The sequence below is a fragment of the Polyodon spathula genome, chromosome 10 (genome assembly GCF_017654505.1).
Source record: "Polyodon spathula isolate WHYD16114869_AA chromosome 10, ASM1765450v1, whole genome shotgun sequence".
In the NCBI taxonomy this organism is placed as follows: Eukaryota; Metazoa; Chordata; class Actinopteri; order Acipenseriformes; family Polyodontidae; genus Polyodon; species Polyodon spathula.
In genome coordinates this window covers 33,852,583-33,880,393 of record NC_054543.1, presented here as the reverse complement: position 1 = coordinate 33,880,393, position 27,811 = coordinate 33,852,583, and the positions used below count along the sequence as shown (strand labels likewise).

Below are 27,811 nucleotides of genomic sequence, written 5' to 3'. Positions count from 1 at the left end.
AAGATCTGCTTTCCTTGTGATGCCTGTCCTCTGCTATGTCCTGTAAGGTAAATTCTAGAAATTCACCTTACAGGACATAGCAGAAATATAACTCTGGGTACCAGCACCACATGGAAAAATATTTTCCTACAAAATTAAGTCTAACCTTGCTGTTTCTGGCAGTGGTTTCTGGTTTCCTGTGAAGTGCCCAGCCGTATGTGTAACAACATGAAGCTTTCCACTGTGTTTGGACACTGATGTCAGATTTTCTGTAACTGTTTGAAATTCTAGACATGATTATTTGGTTATAACCACTTGACGCACAGCCAATGCTTACAAAAGGTTACAGAAACTGGGTATCCTAGGTCAGTGTTTTAGGTTCTTCACAGTGCAGGTTTGTTTGCTTTTTAAAAGCAAAGCTACGCATCAAACATAATGGTCATAATATTTGTCATTTGTTCTGCATATTTGATCCAGAAGTTGGGTCAACATTTTGAAATGTGTTTTGTCTATTTCTTAGGGCGGCCTTGGCAGCAGTTCTATATGAAAGATGCACACATTATGCTAAATGTGTGTTTGACAGGAATTTTTTTGTAATTGTTCATGAACAAAAAAAATGTTTCTTTCAGTATTTACCTATTCTATGTTTTTTTTCGGTTATCAATAGTTAAATAAACGAATGTGTCTTTGCCATTGGAAAATATACTTAAGAAAAGCTGGCAATAAAAAGATTTAAGCTTTCCTGGAATTATTTAGTTAGCTCTATGTACAACTTTCATATACAGATGACTCCTTTAATTGTGTTTTTAAGTAGGCCCTTCCTTACAGTAAATATTAGTTATTTTGTGAACTGTTCTTCCCCCACTCACACTTCCTACTCCCCAGTAAACCTATGCTAAGAGCGCCATCTTTTCTCCCTTAAATGGTGCCCGAGTCCTGGAATTACAGACACAAAAATAAAACATACCTTTAATTTCCGAACAGCATCCCTTACGATTTCTGTACCTTTTGGTTGGTCAACTTCTGTATTTCCAAGAAACTGCAAAGACATTTAAGAGATCACAATTCATAAGCAAGTCTCCAGATATAAGCATACAGATGAACGGATGTAAGGACAGACAGACACCCCATCTTATATTCTCAGTAAACTTATTCTAAACCATGGTACTATGAGATTTCATGACAACTGAAGTAGTGGTTCTCCAGATATATATGGAAAAAAAGTGTGAAGTGTGACATATAGACGTAGGGGCATACATACTCCACAACATCCCCTTCGCAGTAGATTTCATCCTCACCGGGGAAAAACATATCGTATTTATGAGAAAAAAAAATAATAATATGATGGACTTACAAAAAAAAAATAAAGCTTAAAAGTATGCATCAGAAATCAGCTAAAAGGTATATACAGTATAACTTCTCCATAACTGTTTAGCAGGAATTTATTTGCTCATAAAATTATCACAGCAGATATCCACACATTACAACAAATGCCCAACAGATGGCATCATTGTCCACCTTCTTGTTCCATATGTTAACCAGTAAGCCTTCAAAACATCTATCTTTTGTCTAGCCAGCCACAGGAGACCTCTCAGAGTCACTTAAGAACAAACACCAGCTGCAGGAAACAAAGAAGTGAAAGCCTGCTAAACACAATCTTATTTCTGTGCTGCTAAGAGTGATGCCTAATGTTTTTTTTTTTGTTTGTTTGTTTGTTTTGTTTCATCATAATAAAGCTGTATCAACTACTGAACTTTATCACTGGTGTGTTTCTATGTACACTATATAAGTATTCTTCAAACACTAATCTATGTGTTTGTTGCATCTAGGAGGGATTGATTTCTTTCAAACCAAAAAGATTTGATTGCTAAGTATCCAAAATAATGTTATCAATATATGTATAAATATTCCAGTGCAGCAGAAGGACACAGTCACAAAACCTTTTCCATCAGTAGCACAGCATTTTCAAACAGCAACTGTAGTGGGGATGTGAGAGAAAAGAAATATCACAACAAATGTATTTCCTCTGTGTGATTTCAGTAAATATCAAGATAAAAAAGATAGATGGCAAATTATGGCAATACTGTCCCTACAGCTGCATTGCCATTCCGTGACTTAAAGGGTACATCAACACTACATGAAAAATAAAAAATAAACAATCCCACCTTGCTTTTCCGAATGTATATGGTCATTGTATAATAATCTGTATGCGCCTAAACATCTGTATAAAGCCACTCTATCCAAAATCACTGTTCTGGAGCACCTCTTCCGTGCCAAAAAACATGACTTCCGCATGTACCCTCACATGTACTCTGAAACATACCGGCGCATGCCCAATGAAGAATTGTATTAGCTATATTACCTCTGTGTGGAAACACACTAGTCTGTGTGACAAAAGTGATCCGTCTACTTTTCCATAAGCAATGCACTTGTAGTTGCTTTTGTTTTGTGTAGTAGACATCTTTCACACTGTACATGTTTCCTTCACATGTTGAATTCTTATGTATTACTATGATTAATGTCGCATTCAATAAAAAAAGAAAGAAAAAAAAAAGTCTGTGCAGTTGTTCTCATTTCCAACTAATGAAGGGATCTGCCCACAATTATTGCATCACTGTGTTAATTCAATATATGTCCCCAAAGTCTTAGATATCACTCCAGCTGATTCAGAATGCTTGTAGAATGTACACACATCAAATAAACTAGCAAATGAGATTCAGAAACAATGCATTTCCTTTCGGAATGAGGTCTCTGAGGACGACCTAAAAAAATAAATATTGCATTTTTTTCATCCTTTGTATTTGGTTTTCATTTGCATTTCCTGACACAACACATGCACAATCACCTACATACCATTGAGTGGGGAAGTCGATTTTGGCCACAAATTCCATCTCCCAATCAGTTTATGCTGTTGAAATATTGTCTGGCATTATATCAGACGTTCCCCGTGTACAGTCACACTGTGCTGCTGAGGAAATTTGAATTTAAACTGTATATAATATTTATTTTTTTTAGGTAGGATCATCCTCAAAGACCTCATTCCGTAAGGAAATACATTGTTTCCGAATCTCATTAGCTAATTTATTTGATACTTTGTGGACATATATTGAAATAACACAGTGCTGCTAAAATTGTGGGTAGGTCCCTTCATTAGTTGAAAATGAGAACAACTGTGTCTTGGGTTTTCTTTTCCCAGCAACCACTTACACAGCACAGAGATACATGCGGAAGTCATGTTTTTTGGTTCAGAAGAGGTGCTCCAGAACAGTGGATGCATGCGGATTATTATACAATGACCAAATACATTCGGAACAGCAAGGTGGGATAGTTTATGTTTTATTTTTCATGTAGTGCTGATGTACCCTTTAATCAGGCATCTCAAAGGGAAGAGACCTGAGAATTCAAAACATTGAAAACATTTACTCCTTTGGGTATATATGCAGTGTTGCTAGTTATCGTTTAAGAGTAAATAGAGGATGCCAAAAGAATTCACCAAATAAAGATGTCCATCTAACCACCCAACCTATTGGTGAGACTGTCTGCCTGCATTCACAGTACGATGGTTAGGGTTGGGAAGAGGTCTATAACTATGCATCAAATTCCAAAAGTAACTCATTTGCTTGTGGTTTTGATGCACATTGAGACTAGGGATGTCAACAAAAAAGAAAAATCAGTTAATCTCTGTTTCGATTGTTTTTTTTTATTTGTTTTTTTTTAATTAATTTTATATTGGTATGTTATTTTTCAGTTCCCAAAAACAACCTAACATCATAAAAAGAAAATTTGACTAGACATATTTTTGGCCTACTTGAACTCAGTTTGACAAAAACAAGCTACTTTCTTCTGATCCACTGAACCGCTAGAACATTTTCAAAATTGAAACTGCCTCTTCACAATGCCTTCATTTTGTAGTACTTTTCACCATGTTTTGCTGAATTTTTGACATTCATTTAAATGTTTTTAGTGTGTATATGCAATGCATGTGAGTGGAGCATTATATAATTGAGAAACCATATCTCATAGTAAAGAGCTGAAATGTCATTGCAGGAAGTGAGTTAGGGTATTCTAGAAGGTCAAGACATGAATTTATACATCAAAACCAATTCTTCTCCTTGTGTGTCATTTTTTTCAGTAATGTTTTTAAACTGATTAACTGTATGTTGTTTTATGGTAAATGTAGACATTATCATTATAAAAGTCTTTACCATTAACTTTGTAGTCATGCTTAAAATGTGCACTCCTTGATTGCGTTACATAATTAGTCATAATTATTTCAACACTACTGCATTATTTATCTGTGACATGTCCTTCTACAACAGCAGTACTGCTGATAAATAGATGTATTTTACTTTGTAATAACATTCAGAATTTTTCAGAGAACAGACATTGTAAGCATCTTCTTTTTGAAATAGTTCATACTGTGTATTATTCTGCAGCATTGTGAATTACTGTAACTCCACCATTTTAATTTTCTTGAATATAACTCTGTCACCACTTCAGGAACTAGCAAATGTGTATAAAGGCTGCTGCAACTGTATGCTAGTCTGCTCCCTCCTGATGTTGCAGGATGCATTATGATTAATGTACAAGGAACAGAGGAATTTTATTCTCTGCTTGGTTGATTGGCCGTGGTCCTCAAGAGTTGGCTATTGTAATCCCCTGTTGCCAACTAAACAAATGGCTGGTAATTAGGCATTGGAACAACTACAAACGAGAGAACACTGGAACAAATCATGCATAACACAGAGTTCACAGGAAAGTGAAATGATAAAAAGTAAAAAAAAAAAAAGAAACAGTAGTCATATTTCAAATGCCTTTGGCAATGCTAGTCTTTAAAACAGTCCAACTGTGATCAATAAAAATAAGCCATTTGACACCAAACAAACTAGTAACGGGACAGGAACTGTAATGTCCACACACAAAAACAGTGTTGATTATTTGACCACCACTTACAGCAGCACACATAACGTAGGTCTAAATCCCTCAGAACTAGGTCCGGACTGCAACAAGGATGTACCACTTTATGAACATCGTCCACTAGGAAGCAGGAGGAAGATTCCAAAGCATCTTGGTGGTCAAATGTCCAGCTGAGGATGTGAAGTGTGTCCTGACCTGGCTATGATGTTGCTTGATAATACATACCTTTGCATTGTAGGATATATAGAGTTTCGCCAAAGCTTCTGGAGTGTGCATCCACGTTTTATCTGAAATAAATAGGAAATGTTTGCTTAGATTTCATATATATTTAGATCTTATTTCTAAATTCCATATGGAAAAAAAATATTATTATTAATGTATTTCCTTAGCTCTTTTGATCAAGTAACGCTATCATGTTTTTAATACAGTAATATAGATTGATTTACTTAATCAGTTTCTGAATTGAAGGCCAAATATTGTCTAACGGATTAGATAATGGTACCGACAGAATAGGAAGCCGTTACTACCAAAAAAATGTTTTAACCAAAAAACAAAACCAAAAAAAAACAAAAACAACACATATCTTGAAAGAAATAAAGAACTTCAGCCCAACAAGTTATTTCTATTATCTCTGGCCAGTTTCAGGAACCACCTGCTTAAGTGTAGAAGAAAGGTGATTTCAGAAAACATGCCCCACCTTATTATCAGCTGCTTATTTCATGTGAAGTATTGCTAACAATTATCTGCTTGCTTACAAAATACTACTGTTTAGATTCAGAAAATTCAGATGCAATTGTCGGATTGCTGTCCCCTCAGGGAGATAAATACTATAGAATGTATGTGTGTAGAATGGTGAACAGTTCTCCAGAAGAAACAGGTGTTCAACTTTATTGAGATTATAACAGTGAATAAATATTTTGGGACTGAACTCTTTCTAAGAAACTTGACTCTTCAGCAAAAAATATTATTGTTCTACGTATACAAATTGCTAAAAACAGCTGCAGCTCTTATTCAAGTGTGGCAGTAACTAGAAGTACTATGACTTTCAAAAAGCACAATTTTTTATAGCTTTTTTTATGGTTTTTGAGGGAGGCGTATATTGAAGTTTATTTCTGTGGATACAACTTGATCAGGATGGCGAAGAAAGTCCTACAACTTTAAACTGAAAGCTGCTGAGCTTGCAGATTAGATCAGTGTTTTACTAGGTGGGGTCACAGACAGTGTACAGCAGAGATGGAAATAATAACAAGACATGTCAATTCAACACAGAGGAGGTTGGTTTATTTTCCCTTCCTTTTCTTACAGCAGTTTCTAAGAGTCGCAGGGCTGAACTCTAATATACGGTGTGTTTCCTTTTCTTCAACCAGTAAGACAACTAAACACTCACGGTCTCCTGATCCAGGCAGGGCTTTTGTGAGGAAGATGAATTGATCCCATGGCTATCCCCTAAACAGCAATGCCGCAGTGAGAGCTACACTAGCTTCTGCTCCCCCTTGAACTCCAAAACACCACACTCCCCACTCTCCAAACTTCCTGTCTGGATCAGGACACTTATTAACCAAAATAACGTGCACACAACCAAAACAGAAATGCATTTAAGAAACTTTAATAATAATTATACAACTCCTGCACTACAACTAAAATGTTTTACCTTTCTTGCTGACTCGTAAATATATATTTAATTATTTTAGTGCTGCTGTATTTACTCCTATAGCAGTATCAGTACCTATGGTATTCTTTTTTTATTTGGGTTCCATAAACTAAGTAAAATACAAGCATGCTCCAGTGTGCAACTGCATTCTTTTAAATAAATTAATTTTGTTTCAATTGGTAATGTTGTGCCATACTATGTTTTGTATGCATTTCTTTATTTAGTGCTGCATTTATTTAAGCTGGGGTAGGAGACAAAAATCTACATGTTTATTCAAGGGTGGCATCTATTAGGCTACAAATCTGATATCTGAGTGTGGTGTTTATTCAAGGGCAGCGGTAATTCAAAGTAATACGAGATTTAAAAAAATATATACATAAACATATGAATGAAAAAGTAAGCCCACAACATGTAGTACAGCATTTAATGTAAAATATGCATATGCATTTATAAGTGGTTCAAAGCCAAGAATTTAACCATTACATAAACCTGCTTTCTGGGGTAAAATGAAGAACAATTGAACCACCAAGTCATTTTGCATTAGGTTTCAAATGTAATAGGCAGGCCATCCCTGTACTTGATAGATTGGTTTTTAAAGCATTTTGAATTTATTTGAAAATGGGACTATTATAAACTTATTCATAGATTTTTTTGTGAAAAAGGTACTTTAAGTGGACGATAAAGACCCCACCTCTAGTTGTTCTGCAAGGATTAATGTGTCTCAGTGCTGATGCAAATAAACCGGCATACCTAAACACCTACAAATAATTAGGGAACAAAATGTAATATGAAAAAAAACTGCACTCTATTAATCTTAGGAAAACAGTCAAAAGGCAAAAATGACATGAACCTTCAACATGTTCCTCTGTTGTTCTTCAACTGTTGATGCTTTGATGAATGCACGACATGTGCTACTGTCTCTGGAGGACTGTATGAGTTTGTCTTTGTATCAGTGCAGGATGCTGATTTCAGTTTTCACTAGCAGGCCAGACTACATAAAACTACGGTGACATTAGAAAACCCATTAATACCGGTATAATAAAGTGGTGTTCCTCATGATGAATGTAGCATCAAAAAGGTCATATTCTTACAGAATACTAATTCATCAATTGCCACCCACCCCCCACCCTCTTCCCTGTTTATTATATTCAGTGACTGATTGTAAATTAGTTACCATTCTAATATTGTACTACATGTTAACTTTGTTTAGGCATTGTGACAAAGTGCCCCCCCTGTGTATATTATCTGTTATGTATTGCGTGTGGTGTGTTTAAATGTTGGTGTATAGACATTGGTACACGGGATATAAATGGGTCTGTGTAACAGGAGTGTTTAAAATGTATATGTGTATTTAGGCACGAGGATTACACAGCACTTCAAGTGCAAGTAAAATGTAATAACATGTGAGCACGGGGAATTGCACTTTATTAATTCACGTGCAGTTGTACCGAGACTCCAATTGAATGATTGATTACCAGTCGAGTCTCGGTACAGCTGCATAAAAGCAGCATGTTTTCACAGACGCGGGGTTGTGTGTTCGGGAGTGGAGAATGGGGGAGAGAGAGAGAGAGATAAGCGTAATTATAAATCTCAATTGTTTTGTGTAGCGTTCGTCCACTCTGTTTTGTCAGTGTCTACTCGTTTTGTTTGTCTATTTATTTTGGCCTCATGTGCTGTGTGCTGTTTTTGTTACAAACCTTTTATTTTCTGTCTGTTTCATTATTAAACTGTGCATCAGCGCCTTCACCATTCAAAGCCTGTGTTCTGAGTCAGTTCCTGTTTCTGGTCTGTCTAGGAGGCACTGGTAATCCCACTCCTAACACCACGTGTCACAAAGACGGCCGCACCCACTGGTATATATAATATATATATATATTATATATATAGTATATATATATCTATATATATATATATATATAAATATATATATAAAGAATATGTGCAAATTCTGACAAGGTGCACTTTCCGCTGGTTCATCGTCTGAAATGTCTATAAGCTACTGTGCAACAGAATTATCATCAATAAATTCTCGTCTCTCACGCATACACTGCACATTAAAAAAAGAAGGTGTATTTACATATTATGTATGAGTGTAATGAGTGAAAAAAATGGCTCTGCTTGTTAATGTTTATGTTTTTTTTTTTTTTTTTTTTTTTTTTTTTTTTTACAGGAGACAGTCAATTTTGGTTTAGGAGCCAGGTTGAGACAAGCACTCCCCTGGTAGGTACATTTACAAATTGTCTTTAGAAGCAATCTCTTGCCACTTACACCATTTTAAGCAATGTCGCTGCACAATCTGCGATGTCGCTGCACACTCTGTCGAGGTTGTTTCCAGTTGATACCCAGGAAGTTGAAGCCCCCCATGATCATGGTGTCCCCTTCCTTGCATGTATCTCTAATGTTGTATAAAAGTGTACGGTCACTGATATCAGTGCAAAAATACGTCGGATACTCCTAGGGTCAGTCCTTTTGTTTTGTTTTTTTAATCTGTTACCTGGAGCCAGATTCAATAGTATTTATATATATATATATATATATATATATATATAATACGGTATATATATATAGATATATATATTGTCATATAAGTATAAGTATATTCATAGTGTCATGTCAAATCTGCAGAAAGAACATGGCTAGCTTGGATACCAATTTATATACCAAATGTTTTGCATTAATCACACAAATCCATTAAAGACAGGATTTTATTGCATTTTAGATTTCCACTCTTGCCTGTTCATTTAACAACTGGTTTGTTTCACAGAGCTCAGCTCATATATTTTAAGAGGTAGCTGCACAGCTACTTCACTGCACAGCTATTTTTTTAAATAAGGAACTCACTTCATTCACAAAAATTTGGAAAGTCATAGTTAAAATAACCTAAAAACAGTATTTATCCTAATTACACTGTTTAGATAAGTGTTTTTTATGCTCACCTGCTTCCAATACAATTTCCCATTCAATAGTAAGAGGCTGCAAGGACACATACGACTAATAAACCCGTTCTACTGTTCTCTTTCAATCCATTTAATTGTTAGTTTTTAGATAATGTCTATATCATTAAAATAAGACACATTTTTTGTAATGAAGAATATACTTGTAGCTAAACATGTGTGATAGGGCCTATATTTCATTACAAAAAGCAAGGAACCTACACATCCATTTTTTATTTCATCACTTTCTAATATGCAGGAAAAAAATGTGAACCTCATCTCTGAAAACACAAACATGAGCAAATTCCTGAGGGAAATCATCAGTTTTCCCACTGAGAATCATTATGGCATTGAAACAGCCCCAAACTATGAATGACATTTGCAGTTTGTCTGTCAGAATTACATTAAACAAACATTATGGAAACCAGTTCAACTCATGGCTATCTCTTTCCTATTTGGGTAACGAGGCCTAGTTAAACACAATAACAGTACCCAATTAAAAACATTTCTTTAGGAACTTTTAAAGCTGGGAATTAAATTGAATAAAATAAAATAACACTATTCGTGCAGACAAAAAAAAGGTATTTAAGTTAACTAGTGTAAACCAAATACAGTATAATTAAACTGCAGTATTACTAGATGGATGGATTTGTGCATGCATCCTCAGATGTTACTGTTTTGAAAGTTCATAGCCGCTCAAACAGTATGTCGTTTTGAGCATTTATTTCTTATTGAAATAGTTTATTTCTTTATGAAATTAGTTACAGGAACTACCTTAAAAAAAGATATAGCCCATTATTTATTAGACCTACACACCCCATAAAATGCTTCGCCCTTCAAACCACACAGCTGTAGTACAGATATACTCCACAGCCACACTGGCGTTGGCAGCTTACAATGTGTCTACCAATAGTTTGCCTCAAAGACATTAAAAGGTTTCTCCAAATCTAACTTTCCACTTCAGGTATGTTATTTACTTTTATTATGTACAGCAAATAAGACATCACTGGGTAGCTAGCATATGTTTTTAAAGTATACATTACTGCTGTGACAAATGTCAATGTTATGGTACAGTTTGATTGCTGCAACAAAACTGGCCCAGACAATAAAATCAATTTGTTTTTATTATTTGTTTCTCCCTTCCAAGCATGCTTCTTTAAACATGTGTCAAATAACTTAATATACAGTATTTTTTGTGCTGGTAATAATACACAGTATTGACTATATTAAGGTTATGCAACAGGCCTACACCAAAAGCTGTAACTTTTGTTTAAAGATCAGTTATTTAAAAAGACTTAAATGCAAAGATTCTTTGAGTCAGTTCTGACATTTGAAATTGTTCTTCTAGAACAGTGGTCCTAAAAGTGGTGCACATCCGTGCCCGCGAAGCGAGGCCATCGTGCCCGCGGCAGCTGTTCTTAAATTATGGGTCATGAACACATTTCTGGCAGTTTGTATCGTGTGAAAATAAAGAAAGCTTTAAACACGCTTTCCAACAAAACGCCACAGCAGTCTGTTGACAGTGTTGCTTGCTTATGCTGTGCTTGTACGTACTCAACATTTTTTTTTTTTTGGGGCCTCTGCGATACAATTAACCAGTTGATTATCTGCATTGTCTCTGTGGTAGCCCAATCATAAGTTAGCTGGGTGTTTCAGTTAGAGGTACTGACAGTAAGTTTAACCAATAGGAGAGTCATATCTGCCAAGATTTATGCAGCTGTCCAATCATAAGCAAGCAGAGGCCGTTCACGGCATTCTGCATGAAAATTGAAAGCGAAATTGAAATTAAGTAGCCAATGGGAAAGTTAAAGATCTGACAGCTGTCCAATCATTCGTGAGCAGAGCCCGGTGTTAATATGCCAGGTAAGCACTGAATTTTGCCGACTGTTATTGAGAAAAATAATAAATTTCAGTATGTAGAATTTAATTTTCTATTTTTTTATTTTTTTTTATTTCCCCATACAAGGAAAACACCATAGTATATTTAGTTACGAATCCACTTTCTGAATTATTGTACTGGAGATGAGCAATCTTTAAAACAGTAGTGTTGACAAATTTGTCAAATTGAAACAAAACGAGATGCTATCTATCCTCTTATTTTAATTTATTCATGGTTATCTGTGTAAACATGCTATTTAAAAATATTTGCATTGCGTATTTTATGTAAATTATTTAACGAATAAGCGTAGCCCGCACAATTACTTTCTGAGACTTGGCTTTATCAGAGTGAGCCAAGAATAACTATATATAACCAAGAATATTTATATATATATATATATATATATATATATATATATATATATATATATATATATATATATATATATATATATATATATAGACACACACACACACACACTCACACACACACTGTGTATGTCTCGAGAAGGCAGAGCAACAGTCACCGTGCCCGCAAACTGCCAAGTAAGATCAATTTATGCCCGTGCCCAAATTACTTTGAGGAACACTGTTCTAGACAGTTCTTGCTTAAGTCAGCAATAGTCAATAAACAGTTTTACAATTATTAACCTTTACCTATATAAAATTTATATGTATAGGTCTTTTACATTTGCAGTTCCAAGATATTTTATCCATTATTCATGTGTCATGCAATAGAAAATAAGCAGGTTGGTTAATGACAGCAAAGAAGGTGGCTACAATTTTACTCTCCAGATTAAATATATTAACCTATGTTTTCTTCTAGGCCTAAATGAAAAATAGAAGTGCACACCACCAATATTAGGTCAGAACCTCAAACTGGCTCTCAGGATGGTGGCAGCCTTGTGAAATTCCAAAGTGGATCCTTTTTCTCGTGATTAAATTTGCATACCAAATATGCCAACATGGCAAATATTTATCAACCTGAAACCAAGCTGTTATGGCAGCTGACATCTGGAGACCCATAATCGTATATAATGTATTGGAACGACATACAATGCAGCAGCACACTGTAGTCAATTTGTAAAACACATAATTCAACTTGTTTCTTACTTGTTGGCAATGCTATGCTGATGTTCCAGTGTACATCCGTCTAATAATAATAATAATAATAATAATAATAATAATAATAATAATAATAATAATAATAATAATATTAATAATGTGCAACCCAATCATATATCAACTCTAAGGAAGAATATTATCTGCTTCATAAAAAATACATCTTTAATAAAACCTGGCATCTTTAATTTGAAACAATGCAGACTGTCAGTTCCTACAAATTAATGAGTCTGGAATAGATATCAGTGATATACATTTGCTGATACACATTTTAGCCAGGGAAACGATCAAATATGATACATTACATTTCATTTTCAGAAGCAAAAGCATAAATCTGGATTTTAAAAACGACAATATTCAAAGTTTGCATGCACATAGAGCCCATTCTGATGATCCTTAAACAGCTAGTTTCACATTCTCTGCCTCGTTAGTATTACATTGGTAAGGCAGTACAAGATTATTCAGGGTTTGTGAAACTAGCCAAGACTATCATTGCCCATTACAGTATACAAACAACCCTTCCGTGAGAATATGTTCTGCCTGTATATGCAAGTAAGACATTTAAAAAGGCCACTTGGGGGCGGTACACAAAATGTTGTAAATAGGGTTTCATATAGATGTAAAGTGGATGCTGTCAGCAGTGTGTTTGTTTATGTATTTGTTCATTAAATGGTTTGAAAGTTGAAAAAATGTGTTAAGTGAGGCTGGATGAGTACAGTTGCAAGCAATTCCTCATTGCCACAGAGGTATACAATAAAGCTGTGTTTAAAGATAAAAACTAAGTTGCAGGGTTCTCCCCAGGCCTTTTCAGCCCGGAGGACCGCCAGGCAAAGTGGCTGTCGCCTGCCCATCTTGCAGATGCTACTGTGCCTTTAACGATAAGGATTGATTGCGCTTCTAGCAGGCTAGATCAGTTGTGCGTTGCTGGGTTAAAAAAAAAAATAATCTTGGAACCACATGATAGTAGTGTTACGTCTTGACACAACATTAACCAATTAGAGAGTTGAAATGGAGGGGTTCGAGGGGCTAAACTGTAAAATATGACTGCTGAAAAAATAACCAATGATTTTCAAAGCAAAAATAGTGACAATGAATGCCTAATACTAAAAAAAAAAACGTATTCCTTTTGTTGTGATATCGTAACAATATGTACCCAGATGCTTGTGAGAGATATTGGGGGTTCATGTATAGAGGCTGTACGCCTTTAAGAAGAAAGGCTTAATGCGATATCAGCTGAACACTTGTCAGCTGAAGTGCAGAGGTGCTGGATTATTACACTCCGGTTTCATGCAACAGTTATGATGGTGACCAAATGTGTGCGAGTACTGTTAAAAAAAAAAAAAAAAAAATGGTTAAAATGAAGAGTTGCAATCCAAAAATGTAAACAGCGAAAAACAGCAATTGACATGCATTAACAAAATGCCCTGAAAACTTAACATAAAGAAAACAATTTAAATGAAGCAATAAGCTCAGAAATTAAGCTAAAAAGGAAATGAAAAGGTTTTTTTTTTTTTTTGTGAACTCCAGTAACCCTGCGTTATCTCTCCCCAGTCAAATCGCAGAGTGCCTAAATAAGCATGGTCATTTACCATAATAAAAAACAGCAATGAAATAGAACATGTAGAACATAAAAAAGCGCAACCAGATATAGAAAGACAACACATTATTCAAATTGTTTGTTGTATTAGATATTTAACGATATTTAATTTAAAATTATTTATTTTGTTTTTACTGCCAATGTGAAATACTTATTTAAAAGATTAGATAACAAAATAGTCGAAAAGTAATCTCCCTATTGCTGAACATTCATTTTGATAGCATCTATACTGGATTAAATCAGTTTACCCAACAGGCTTCACATACTCATACAATATCAATGTTGGTGCCTGTTGATAACACACTATAACCCAAAGCCTAGTCTGAAGGCCTCATGGTAACGTTCTTCATCTTTTCTTTAACAGTTGTGTGTTCTCTTGAGTCAGAAAATCCCTCTTCTCTTGCTAATGTATGCCTTGAGCTTTGCAGCATGTGCAAGGAGCCTCACCTGGCAAGACATCGTCTATTTATTCATGCATTCTTCAATACAGATAAACACTCCTACATGAATCAAAACAGCAATTCCAACTGATGCTCGACATTCAGAGGCAATTATATATCTTGTCTTTCAAACAGTGGCAACAAGCAGTTAGTCACTAACATACATCCCCTGCCACTGCTGAAAATGTAAACTACAGCTATTAGCATGACGAAAAAGTTGACAGACATAAAGACGGATGGCTACACTGACAGACAAGTATCTCCATATATACCCAGAATGATACTCTCAATAACCTGTGCTTTCAGACAGAAAAGCAAAACAAATCTAAGGAACAAGGCAACTGTTTCTTAAACAAAACAAAACAAAACAGGAGGGAGATATATATTCTTTTTCTACACCTATAGTCGAATAGCAAGGAATGATTTATACAGGTAACTGTTCTTTCTTTGACTAGCAAGATTGCAAACAATAAGGTCCAAAAATCATGTATTCAACTACAGAAATTAAATACAATTTACATTTACTTTCAAGTCCTACTTTTAAAGAGAACATAATATAAACAGCCACCTTTTTCTTAGGCACTGCATGGTTTAATGTGAATTTACATTTCCAAAATACCACGTTTGCTGTTGTTTTTACTTCAGTAAAATTGCAGCAGAATAACTTCTGAAAAGCAGCCACAATGGTCTTCCTTTGGGATTTTGCAGATATAATTATAGCTGCAGGGTTACTACTTATCTCCAAGCTGCATGTGAGTTTGTTAACATTACCTTCATTATCACATTCAAACTAGAACATAATAGAAACAGCTGGCCTCTATGCCTCTATAGTGCTATATTCTCAGTGCAATGGCACATGCTGTTAGTGTGTTTGCAGGACCTTTGTTCATCAATTAAAGTGTTTAATGCTATTATTATACAGGATAGCTCAGTGTCACCACAAAATGTTAAAGTTAATGTTGGACACAAGTCAGTTGCATGTACACATTTGCTTGTGCAAGCAATAGCTTTAGTATGAGGCAAGGGTAATCCCATGCCCAAGAATAGCCTTTATTATTATGAAGCTTTTCAAATATGAGCAAAACCACTATTTAACATTATAAGGCACAGATACAGAGATCAAATGTTAGCTATAACAGATACAGTATATAACTATTTTACTCTACTACTAAAGCTGACAGTCCTAAACTGAACTGAAGTTCAAAGCAATATCAGAGCACATATTGAATAGAGAGGCCTAAAAATGCTTCTTTGTAGGGGAGATGGTGGTTAAAGGGTCCCTTGTTGTTTTCGTTATATATGCTAGCGTTGCATAATATTATCCGCTGACACGGCGTGAACTTCCATTGCTATGCTGATCATACCCAGCTATATCTGTCCCTAAAGCCAGGATATACACCCTGCCTGGGTGTTACTAGCTACTTGCCTTCCAGAAATCAGAAACAGAAATCCAGCATTGAATGTCACAGAATTTTCAAATGTTGAATTCAGATAAAACAGGAGGTTATGCTAGTGGGCTCACAGAACCAACTAAAAGGAAATGTGGGACCCTTGAAGTCTCTCATCAGAACTTAAACTAGAAATTAATAGTTTGGGGGTCATCTTTGATCCTGATCTCTCATTTGAGACTCATACTAGTGAAGTTAATAAAATATCTTTTTACCATTTGAGAAATATATAGACCAATTATTTCCAAATCTGATGCCGAGAGACTAATGCCTTTGTTTCATCTAGAACTGATTATTGCAATGCACTTTTTTCCGGTGTCACAAAACGTGTGGTATCCCACTTGCAGTATGTTCAGAATACTGCTGTTAGAATTGACTAAAACCAGGAAAAGTGAACATATTACCCCTGTTTGGCATCTTTACACTGCCTCCCTGTGCAGTATAGAATTCATTTTAAGATTTTGCTGTTAACTTACAAGGCCCTGAATGGATTAGCACCCAGTTATTTGCAGGAGTTACTGACCCTGTATCTTCCAAACAGCACTCTGAGATCACAAGATGCGGTGCTGCTGGTTATCATTAGGGTCAACTAAAGTTTGTCAGGGAAGCTGGGACCATTACAGTTTTCAAGTCAAGACTAAAAACACACTTCTATAAAATGGCTTTCTTATCTTAGTTGGTTTTAATATAATTTTAAAATTGCTGCTTTTGTATTATTATGTTTATACTGTTATTTAAATCTGTTAATTAAATGGTCTGACTGTGGCAGTTGTATGTGTGACATGCTATAAAAATGTATTGTGGTTTGTTCTTTTATTTTTGCTATGTACTGTACTGTGCTGTGCGATACTTTTGTATATAAGGCACTATATAAATGCAATAAATAATACAAAAGAGTAAGCATGTGTTCTCTGAAATAAAATAAAAAAATATATAAAAAATGTATGCTTGTTTATTTTCTGTGTACTGTTCTTCAAAATAAAAAAATTGCATCTATTTATTGGAATACTAAAATTATCACTCCATGCTGAAAACTTTAAACCATGTTCTGCTCATACAAGCAAAATAGCCATTACTTAAAGTGAGACTAATATTATACCTTGCCTACAAAACAGTCCATAATTACCATCTATAAGTTAAGAAAGACAGCCAAGGACAAAACAGGGAAGTCAACATAATTACTAGTAGTGCTCTCCATCAGTGCCTTCGAATGCTCCCCTAAGACTTCTCTGCTCATAACATCAGGAGTGCATTCATTTATTTAGAAGCTAAATGGGAGACAAGTGGTAGATGTGTGTCATGCTGTGGAGAAACAGTATAGAAAAATCAGCCTAGCAAGAATCTGATCAGAATACATTATTTAAGAATGCCTTAAAGTCTTGATAGTTTTGGTATGCCTCTTTTATTGATTTTTTTCAACACCATGATCCTTGTCTTATTGAAGCAGTGAGAAAGACAAAAGATCTATTGATTTGACAAAGAAAAAAAAATAGCAGCTAAATGCTTACCTTTTCTCCAGCTAAAAGCACGATTCATGTTGGAAAAGTGTGTGTCTGTGTTGCAAGCTTCTTTGATCTGCAGTAGTTCCACCTAAAGTATGAAAATAAATTATGGGCTTAAAGAATATAAAACTTTCCCACTGCAAAAAATAGAAACATTTCATAATCCAAGTTTTATTTATGACATTGTTGATTTAATTTTACTAAAGTAGGCATGCTCTGTAATATGGAGTCACACAAGATCATAAATCTGTTGTGAGATGGAATGACAGTGTTGTGACCTGTGCCAGCACAGCTTATGGTGTTAAGCCTCTGAAGCAAGTTAGGAGATGGTCGGCAGCAAAAAAACAACATGTGACAAAAACCACTAACATATAATAATAGATGTATCCCCTCAACTCAACACCACCATGACAATGAACATAGACACAATTAGGCATTCTTACCTTTGTATACAGGTAAGTTAGTGATCAGCAGATGTATCAGCCACACAAAGAGCACAGCATGTGGTTTTCACTAACTTTACTGTGCATAATAAATATTTTTTTTTTCTATGTGTAAATATCGGGACTTTCTTCCTATGCATTGGAACGCAGGACATTTCCAAGGAAAACCGGACTATACCGACCATATAAGGACTGTTGGCATATATGTGTAAAGTGTTGTGTGAGTAAGTGTTTTGAAAGTAATAAATGCTTGAATGTAGTGTATTGAGTGTTTTGAGTGTGAGTGTGTTTTGGAAGTATGTAGTGGAGTGTTTTGAACGTAGGAGTGTTATGAACATGACCTGAGTGTTTTGAAAGTGACCAGTAGAGTGTTTTGAGCGTACTACGTCTGTACTGTATTACTGTGATAACAACTACGTGTTTTCTTTATATTGTCATCTCAAAACATGTTAAGTGCACAAAGCCAGATTTTTTAAAAATCAGTTAGGTGTTATCATTGAACATGGTCAAACACATAATCAGAACAAATAAACAAATATATATATATATATATATATATATATATATATATATATATATATATATATATATATATATATATATATATATATATATATATATATACACACACACACACACACACACACACACACATATATATATATATATATATATATATATATATATATATATATATATATATATAGATAGATAGATAGATAGATAGATTGCTATTTTCAGTTTTGTACTCACAAAAATCCATTACAAGAGCAGCGTATCACCAGCCTATCACCCTATCGTCACCTGATAAAGTGGAACAGTCGAATGCCTTTGTGTTATGTAGGTATTCACTTAAATTCAGGCCACTGTCACAATGTACAAAAGCTCCCTTATTTTGAAAACTGAATGATGACAGGCATGTGAACCCACTTTCACAGTCAGCTATGCTCGCTGGAGGAGTTTCCACTGCGAGTATTTTTTGGTTTAGTTTTCCTGCATTGAATCAAGCTACCACCCCTAAGTCACGTGAACAGGACCTAAATCACTTCTTAAACTCTTAGTAACAGGACAACAAGAAGCAGCCAGGAGGTGGAAAATGAATTAAAATACAGAGTTGCACGTTTGTTTGTGTATGTGTGATATTTGTTTTATTGATAGTTCCATATAAACTGTTATATTTTAACAAGCAGTATATATACACACACACACACACACACACACACACACCGGTTTGCAGAAGTATTCACACCCTTGCAAAGTTTTCACATTTTGTTGGCACCTGAGCGTACTCAGATGCTTTCAAATTAGACTTTACATGTAGGATCTACACAAACTCCTCCATATTGATAACATTTCAAAAATGCATAGAAAATATAAATAAGTAAAATTTACAGAGAAAAACAGATTAATCTCAGTTTCACAAGTATTCAACCCCTTTGCTACTGCAGCCCTAAATCAGCTCAGGTGCAAATGATTTGTTTGAAAGGTCACAAAATTAGTGAAATGGTTTCAGCCTGTGTGTACTCAAAGTGGTGTAACACTGGCAATGCTGCTGATACCACACTATTTTTTTAATTTTTTTATTTGGCCTAATCAACAAACAAAGACCAGTGTCCTATACAACCCTAATGGGTGAGCATAGACTGTTGCTATGCTTGATCTATTACTTATTTTTAAAAAAGAACAATATATTTGGCTTGAATGACATATTTAACTAACAATTAGATATAAAGCCCTGAAACAAGCAATACACATAGTTCCAGGAAGGGGCAGTATGCATCCCTAGATGACAAAATTTCAACTCTAAATTAAGTAGTGTAAAAGTAATTGGTGAAATGGTTTCAGCCTGTGTGTACTCAAAGTGGTGTAACACTGGCAACGCTGCTGATATTGCCAAGCCACTGAATACACAATGCCTAGAGGCTTATGCGAGTGTGTGCAGGCAACGTGATTTAAATACACTACCTTTACCGTAAATACAAATACATAACATGTGGTTTTGTGGGTAAGTTATTTAATCGTAATCATATGTATGCAAGTGTGTATGAATTAATCAGTACATAATACCCCTAACCTTGACATTATTGAAAATTGCTAACCAAATCTGAATGGATTGTGGCTCGTTTGTATCCTATAGCATAAAACAAGGCAGGAGGGAAGTTTATTAATGAAGACGCGCCCTCAAAATGAGACTGTGCCAGCTGTGAGGTGGAGAAAGGGGAGATGGTGGAAGAATGAAGCAAGCTGACAGTGTTAACTAAACCATCACTTGCCACTTTTACCAGCTCACACTGCTTATTCGGGAACTAAAAAAAATAATAAAATAAAAAGTTTTACCTACCTATCCACCCTATTTTTTTTCCTCCAACATAACCAGAACCACACTTTTTTATTTTTTTTTTTATTTGGCCTAATCAACAAACAAAGACCAGTGTCCTATACAACCGTAATGGGTGAGCACAGACTGTTGCTATGCTTGATCTATTACTTATTTTTAAAAAAGAACAATATATTTGGCTTGAATGACATATTTAACTAACAATTAGATATAAAGCCCTGAAACAAGCAATACACATAGTTCCAGGAAGGGGCAGTATGCATCCCTAGATGACAACATTTCAACTCTAAATTAAGTAGTGTATGCCATTTAAGAAAGAAAAGACGATTCCAGCAAAACAAACATGCAAGTTTCACAGTATTTTGAATATTAATAATCACAATACACCCCCCCCCCCCAAAAAAAAAACAGAAAGAATTGACAATAACACTGAATGATGATAATGCTTCATGTTTCATACTTCATGTGACAGTTTCCTTATATTTCTCATACCAGATTGCATTTAACCAAGATAGTAAAAAACTCAGAAACAAATATTTAATTTACAAAAGGTGCGTGGGGCAACCTTTAAAGAAGTATTACATACACATTCCCAAATTTAAGGAGTGCAGGGAAGATTTCCAAGGTTTTTTTTTTTTTTTGTCTGACCTATATATATTTTGAATTTATTTTAAATAGTCTGCTCACAAAAGAGATATGCAAACCCAAATCAACAGTGGCAGCAGTCACTGCTTTTGTACTTGCTGAGCATAGCAATTTCACTACCACAAATGTTTTCACATTCGCTAGAAATGAAGTATGTTGAAGGTGCTAAAATTGAAGACCGAATTTACAAACTACAATAAAAAACCGTCTGATCAAATTCTGATCTCCCTGTTCAAATCTGTGAAAACTGAATACCATCGCCGTACATTTTTTTGGTTCGACGACTTTGAAAAACAGACAATAATCTCTCTCATAACCTCTGCTATCTTAAATTCCTATCACCGTTTCATTAATGAAACTGTTTTGATTTCTTCCCTTTGGTCCAATGCTGGCACTGTACATTTTTTTCATTTGGTGTTTTATTTTTATTCTGACAGCTTTAATCATTACTGTCCCTTCAATGTCATGTGACTAGGAATTAAATAACATGGTGTTTAAAAAAAGATATACTTGGTCTAGACTAGAGCAGTGGTCCTCAAAGCAATTTGGGCATGGGCATAAATTGATCTTACTTGGCAGTTTGTGGGCACACTGACTATGCATAGGTTTCTATCTATATATATATATATATATATATATATATATATATATATATATATATATATATATATATTAAGAGTTTTAGTGGGAGTTATTCATGGCTCACTCTGATAAGGCCAAGTCTCAGGCAGTAATTGTGTGTGCTGCGCTTATTCTTTAAATAATTTATATAAAATACGCAATGCAAATATTTTTAAATAGCATGTTTACACAGATAACCATGAATAAACTAAAATAGAGTGTAGATAGCGTCTCGCTTTGTTTCAATTTGGCAAATCCCTTGTCTGGTGACCACTAATATATATATATATATATATAGATATATATATATATATATATATATATATATATATATATATATTTATAAGTTAGTTCCTGCTTATATACATGTAGCTAGAGTTACAAATCCTTCATTCAATTACAGATTCACTACAGTTGGATATGGTGCTCTTTACTGTTCCTTTACCATAAAAATATCTTAATGATTACATATTTTATTATAACTCTCTGGCATCTGTCACAGTTTTGTTTTCAAACTTTTACATTTCTAAACCTAGGCTTCATAGTTCTCTGCATGAAAAGACTGCTAACTATTTGTTTGGTCACAGCTGCTCAAACAAAATAGTCAATCTAAGAATCCACTAACAGGCTTTCAACAGTCTGGACACTGGAAGTAATGATCTGGTCTATTAGAGGAGATAAGAATATTTGTGTGTCCTGTGGATCTTTGTTTTTTTTTGTAGCCTAAAAGTCATTATTTTGGCTCTGACTTACACATGAAAACAAGCCTGAAATACTGAAAACACAGTTAATTAGTGAAGAGCCCTTAAAGTAAATGGTACAAAGGTCGTGCATTCATTTAAATTGCAATGAAATGCAACAGGAGTAGCATCAGAATACCAAATGTTAATTTAAACTGGGTAGCCAGATTCAAGTGAAACACCATGAACAACAGCTACTCCATTAGCGACCATTATCTCATAGCATTACCCAATAAGGCATACTATAGTACATGTGCAGCTTTTTCTCAGTGTGTGCTAAACATAATCAAACTCTTAATATATGAAACTGTGAAATAAATAACACTGACGGGAGCACTGTATTTGTTTGCTTGCTGCACTGTGCTTTTTTATGTGTTTATTATATACAAAATTTAGATGAGGACAGATTTTTGTTTAATCATTGCCTATGGATTCCCAATAGCAATCCTAATGGAAGCCAATTCTTTCACAGAAGTGCAGAGTATTATTACCTTCTCCCAAAGATAACCGTACTTTGATACTTGATATTATATATATATATATATATATATATATATATATATATATATATATATATATATATATATATATATATATATATATCAGACACACACACACACACACACATCTGTATAAACAGCTATTCAAAAAGACATGATTTTAATTAACGCAAGAACAGCGAAAGTTACAACCATGAGTACCTTGAGTAATGAAGATCGCCTGGTTGCTATCGGCATGATTAAATGTGGCTTGTCTATGAGAGAAGATGCCTGGAGAATGAGATGTTCTGCTTCAACAATCAGACTAGACCAGAGAAACCAGGAATCAGGCTCTGTGGAAGGCCGAGGGTCACCACACCAGCCCACGGCAGTTATGCTGACTGTTGCATTGTTCAAGCCAACCAGTGGGGCAGTAGAAGTGTTATGATGTGGGGAGAAATCCCCTTTATCACAAGAATGCCTTTGGTGCAGACTGGAGAGCAACCTTACTGCTCAGAGATATATTGACGAAATCCTTGAGGCAACAGTTTTTCCATTCCTGCAAGCCAATCCATAAGTGTCGATTTTCCAGCAGGATAATGCAAAACCACACAGTGCTAGGACTATAACTGACAATTTCAAGAAAACTATGTTGAGGTCTTGCCGTGGCCAGCTTTTTCTCTTGACTTGAGTCCAAGAGAACATCTGAGGGACCAAACCGCCAGTGCCATCCACTGGCGACAACCGTGACCAGCCAATCTTCGCCAGCTGACTGCAGCTGTACAGGAAGAGTGTTGGAACATCCCACAGCAGTCTATCCAGAGGCTGATCGGGTGTATGCATCAATGCTGCCAGGATTGCGTTAATGCTCAGAGAGGTCATACCTGATACTAACTTTGTAATGTTTTCATTTTGACAGTGTCAAGTTTCATACTGAAATCTTATCATGATTCTCTGATCTGTATTTTTGTATCTATGTTTAAAATATTTGATTATATCCATTAGACTTGAGTGTTGCATTTCTTTTGTGCATCAGTGTATACACACACACACACACACACACACACACACACACACACACACAAACACTTAGCCCAAATTTATATATATATATTGCAAGCAAGAATGAGAAAGGACCTCTAATTTACAGAGATTAAAAACAGAAAACTCCCTTCGTGTTCAGCAAGTATCTAGTTTACCAGATGCTTCAGTCTTCCCAAATAAGATTAAGAAAAGTCTGTTTTTTGGCAGCTTTAAGAATTTGAAAGAAAACAACACACTTTTTAAAAGCCTCTCTTGTGTTCACTAATTCAAACCATACGTGGCAAGATATTGCTAGAGTCAATGTATATGACATTCTACCAAAATGAACGTTGCATTCGATACAATGCTTCTTTGTTGCTTAAACAGTGTTTTGTTTTTCTGAAATCTTTTGGTACTTTGCATACAAAGTTCTGTACGCTGAGAGACATCACAAAACAACATATTTATTAGCACGCCACATAGATTTCCTTAGCAGGATCAGACTGTGTTCTTTTAAGACAAGCACATACTTTCAATCTCTCAAACAAGGTATAAGCCAAACCAACAGTATTAATCTGTTTTTTTTTTTTTTTTTTTTTTTTTTTAAGTTCATTACATTCATTAACATTTTTAGAAAAATAATAAGCAATGACTGTTTTAGTTAACGAGAGAAAGACGGACACAAAGAGAAAACTGGAAACCTACTTACTTGCTTTCAAATACAGTGGAATTCTGAGGAGAGGAAGTTGTTGCTGTGCCTAATAGCTTTCAGCTGTGAGACAGATGGGGATATAAACAATATTGTGGTAAAATGCATTATGGGCTTGCTAGCTCCTTAGGAACTGTTCAGTAATCCTATACCTATCCATGTCTGGGTTTGAAAATGCTTTACCAATGGAAGTATTTGGGTACCTTTGTGTGTATTAACAAAATGAGCTACTGTTTGTGTCATTGCAAAGTTTAACATTACAGAAAAAAGCAGAAAGTAAGGAAAATATGTAATGCGCTATTCCATTTATTTTCCACCAAAGCTCTCAATATTATAATTATAAAATGTATTTAATTTGAATTTCAATTCAAGAGAATGCAAATTAAGATTAAGAGGAACTCGTACATTTGTCCAGAATTCTCAAATTCTTGCTATTTCGCAGAGATTTTACATCTGCTTACATTTCAGACATTGGATATAGTCTTGTGGTGTTGTGCACTTCTGTAACCCGGCACTGTTCTGGGCCTCTGTACCTCTTTTCCACCTGCACCCCCGAGCAGAGCCGGTGCCGAGTCGAGCCAGCCTGGCATGGATCAGGTAGCTTGAGTTGCTTTTACACTAGAGAAAGGCGAGCCAAGCTGAGAGACGTCATGCATAATTAACGTGCTGAGTCGCAAGTTTATGATGCATTATGCAGTGTTTAAAGTGGTTTGAAAAATATTTTTTAAAATCGGAGTGGATTAGATGATTTTACCACATTCAGCCAGAGCTGCGGACTATGTGTCGTTTTTAAATGCCAAATACAATATGTTAAGGTTTTTGAAAGGACCTGTTAGTGTTATAATGTTATATATACAGAATGAAAACATAAAATTGGCAACTGCTTTTAGCTTATTATCGTGTTCAAAATGAAACCATATATATATTGTCTTCAATAATAAGAACGAAACGTTTGTGAATGGTTGTTTGAGTTGCACTTTTTCTTGGAATGACACTTGAGCATGATGACGAAATGCAATAACCCCACCCACAGCCTGCTTCCTTCCGAGCCAGATTCAGATATATTGCGAGGCTGGAGTTTAGGGAGAAACTGTAGAAAACTATTGTAGCAGGGCAAAGGCCCTGCAAGTAAAACATGTTTGTTTTGTAGCAGGGACAGGGTGAAAAGCCTCCCTGCCAAGCTAATTGTTTTTGTTTAATTGTATTATGTGTTAATTGGTTTATTGTTTTGGTAGTTGGCTCATTATTGTAAATTAGAGCTAACTGCCAATATTTAAGGAGAGCAGTCTGTCTGCTAGGGGTTGCTGCTGTGTGAAGAGCCTGACTGTTTGCCATTCGTATTGCAAAAAGGTACTGTGTGAAACTTCTTTTGTTGTACTTCTGTGTGAAACCTAGTGTTTGTTTTGCTGTTAGGTAAACGGCTCAGTCACCCTGTGAGTTAGTCAGGGATATGTTCATCTATAGTAAATGCTTGGAAAAGCTAGGTGTTTAGTTTGGTTTTTAATTTATTTTGTACCATTAAAAGTGTGCAATAAAGCGCTGAAAATTAAGCTCTGTTTCTGGATCACGTTTTTATAGGGGCATGGACCCAAAAATAAGGCCAATTTTGTTATACTATCTTTATGTTATTCATAAACAAAATGTTACAGTACAAACTGATCCTGTTTTCAATGCTTTCCAACACATGTTTAATCTTTTTCATGTAATTAATACCTTTGAGACTAGGCTGTACAGTAATTCAGTGCTTCCTGCATAAATTTTCTTTGCTTATTGGTTTCTATATACTTACTTCCCCTTTCCAACTGAGCTGTGAGAAAGCAACTCAAAGTTTTCAATAAGCTCTCAAACATACATTCATTCAGTTAAGATACCACAAATGACTTCTCATTATTGCACTTATGCTGTTATGCCCTATACAACTGACAAAGTTATTCGTCACAGCTTATCACATATACGATCTGAGAATTCCAAATCAACTAAAAATAATAATAAATAAATGTGACTTCATCCTACCTTACTAAACCTCCACCCTTGTATTTTTGAAGCAACATTCAGGTCACACCACCATCCAACTACACCAGTCATTCACAAAGCAGCTATGCCAGCAGAAAAAGCAGGTCACCCACAACCTCTAATTAAACTGTGGTATTCAAACTATTTTGTACATTATAAATGATCCACTGACAATTCTTCACACGTAATAATCTATTTAAAAGGATGGTATCCCCCTCCTCAGTTGTTTTCTCTGCTGTAAATATCACTTGCCTGGGGTCGAGACACTGTTGACTGGGTCCTCTCTCAGCTGCTCTGGGCCTTGCTAGACATGAAGCATGACATACAGTAGACTCATTCTGTGAAGGTAAAGTTGTTTTTCCCCTGGGAGTAGTGGCCTTAATTATAAATCAAGCTCTGTCATGTTCAAGCTCTGTCAAGTTCCTTGGGGAGCACTGATGGACAGCAATCTTCAAGTCATGCCACAAATTTTCGATTAGATTTAGGTTGGGGCTCTGACTGGGCCACTCAAGGACATTTACCTTTTTGTTCCTTAGCCACTCCAGTGTAGCTTTGGCTGTGTGCTTTGCGTCATTGTCATGCTGAAAGGTGAACTTCCGTCCCAGTTTCAGCTTTCTTGCAAAGGGCCGCAGGTTTTACTCAAGGACTTCTCTGTACTTTGCTCCATTTATTTTCCCTTCTATCCTGACAAGTGCCCCAGTCAATGCCGATGAGAAACATCCCCATAACATGATGCTGCCACCACCATGCTTCACAGTAGGGATGGTGTTCTTTGGGTATTGCGCTGTGTTGGGTTTGTGCCAAACAAAACGCTTTGCATTTAGTCCAAAAAGTTCCATTTTAGTTTTGTCAGACCAAAAAAAACCTTTTGCCACATGGCTGCAGAATCTCTCGAGTGGTTTTTTTTGCATACTTCAAAACAGGAATCAAGGTGGGCTTTCTTCCTTCTTGCCACCCTACCATACAAGCCAGATTTGTGGAGTGCTTGGGAAATTGTGCATCTGGCAACACTTTGACCATAAAAGCCTGTAGCTCTTGCAAAGTTGCCATTTGGCTCTTGGTAGCCTCTCTGATCAGTCTCCTTCTTGCTCGGTCATCCAGTTTGGAGGGATGACTTGATCGAGACAGGGTCTTGGTGGTGCCATACACCTTCCACTTCTTAATAATCATCTTGATCGTGCGCCAAGGGACAATCAAGGCCATTGATATTTTTTTTATGCCCATCCCCTGATCTGTGACTTTCAACAACTTTGTCCCGGAGTTCTTTTGAAATGCACTACGCAGCAGAGGAAACCTACTGTAACTCATGAATTTATCCTGAAATCATGTGAAT

General features: G+C 35.5%; 1 protein-coding gene across 7 annotated transcripts in view; it reads right to left on the bottom strand.

The window, feature by feature from the left end:
* LOC121322164 (PTB domain-containing engulfment adapter protein 1-like) overlaps window positions 1–27,811 on the bottom strand; it is a 124,209-nt gene that overhangs the window by 30,277 nt on the left and 66,121 nt on the right. For 4 of the 7 annotated variants that reach the window (XM_041261733.1, XM_041261730.1, XM_041261731.1 and 1 more), the window contains 3 exons: window positions 17,474–17,555; window positions 5,122–5,183; window positions 947–1,018 (listed from right to left, as the gene is read on the bottom strand). In XM_041261733.1, coding sequence (XP_041117667.1) covers window positions 947–1,018; window positions 5,122–5,183; window positions 17,474–17,501 — 162 coding nt within the window. In that variant the 5' untranslated portion in view covers window positions 17,502–17,555. Of the gene's footprint in view, window positions 1–946; window positions 1,019–5,121; window positions 5,184–17,473; window positions 17,556–18,663; window positions 18,933–24,465; window positions 24,529–27,811 lie in introns of those variants that run through there. The other 3 variants (XM_041261732.1, XM_041261735.1, XM_041261736.1) reach the window with 3 other exon arrangements.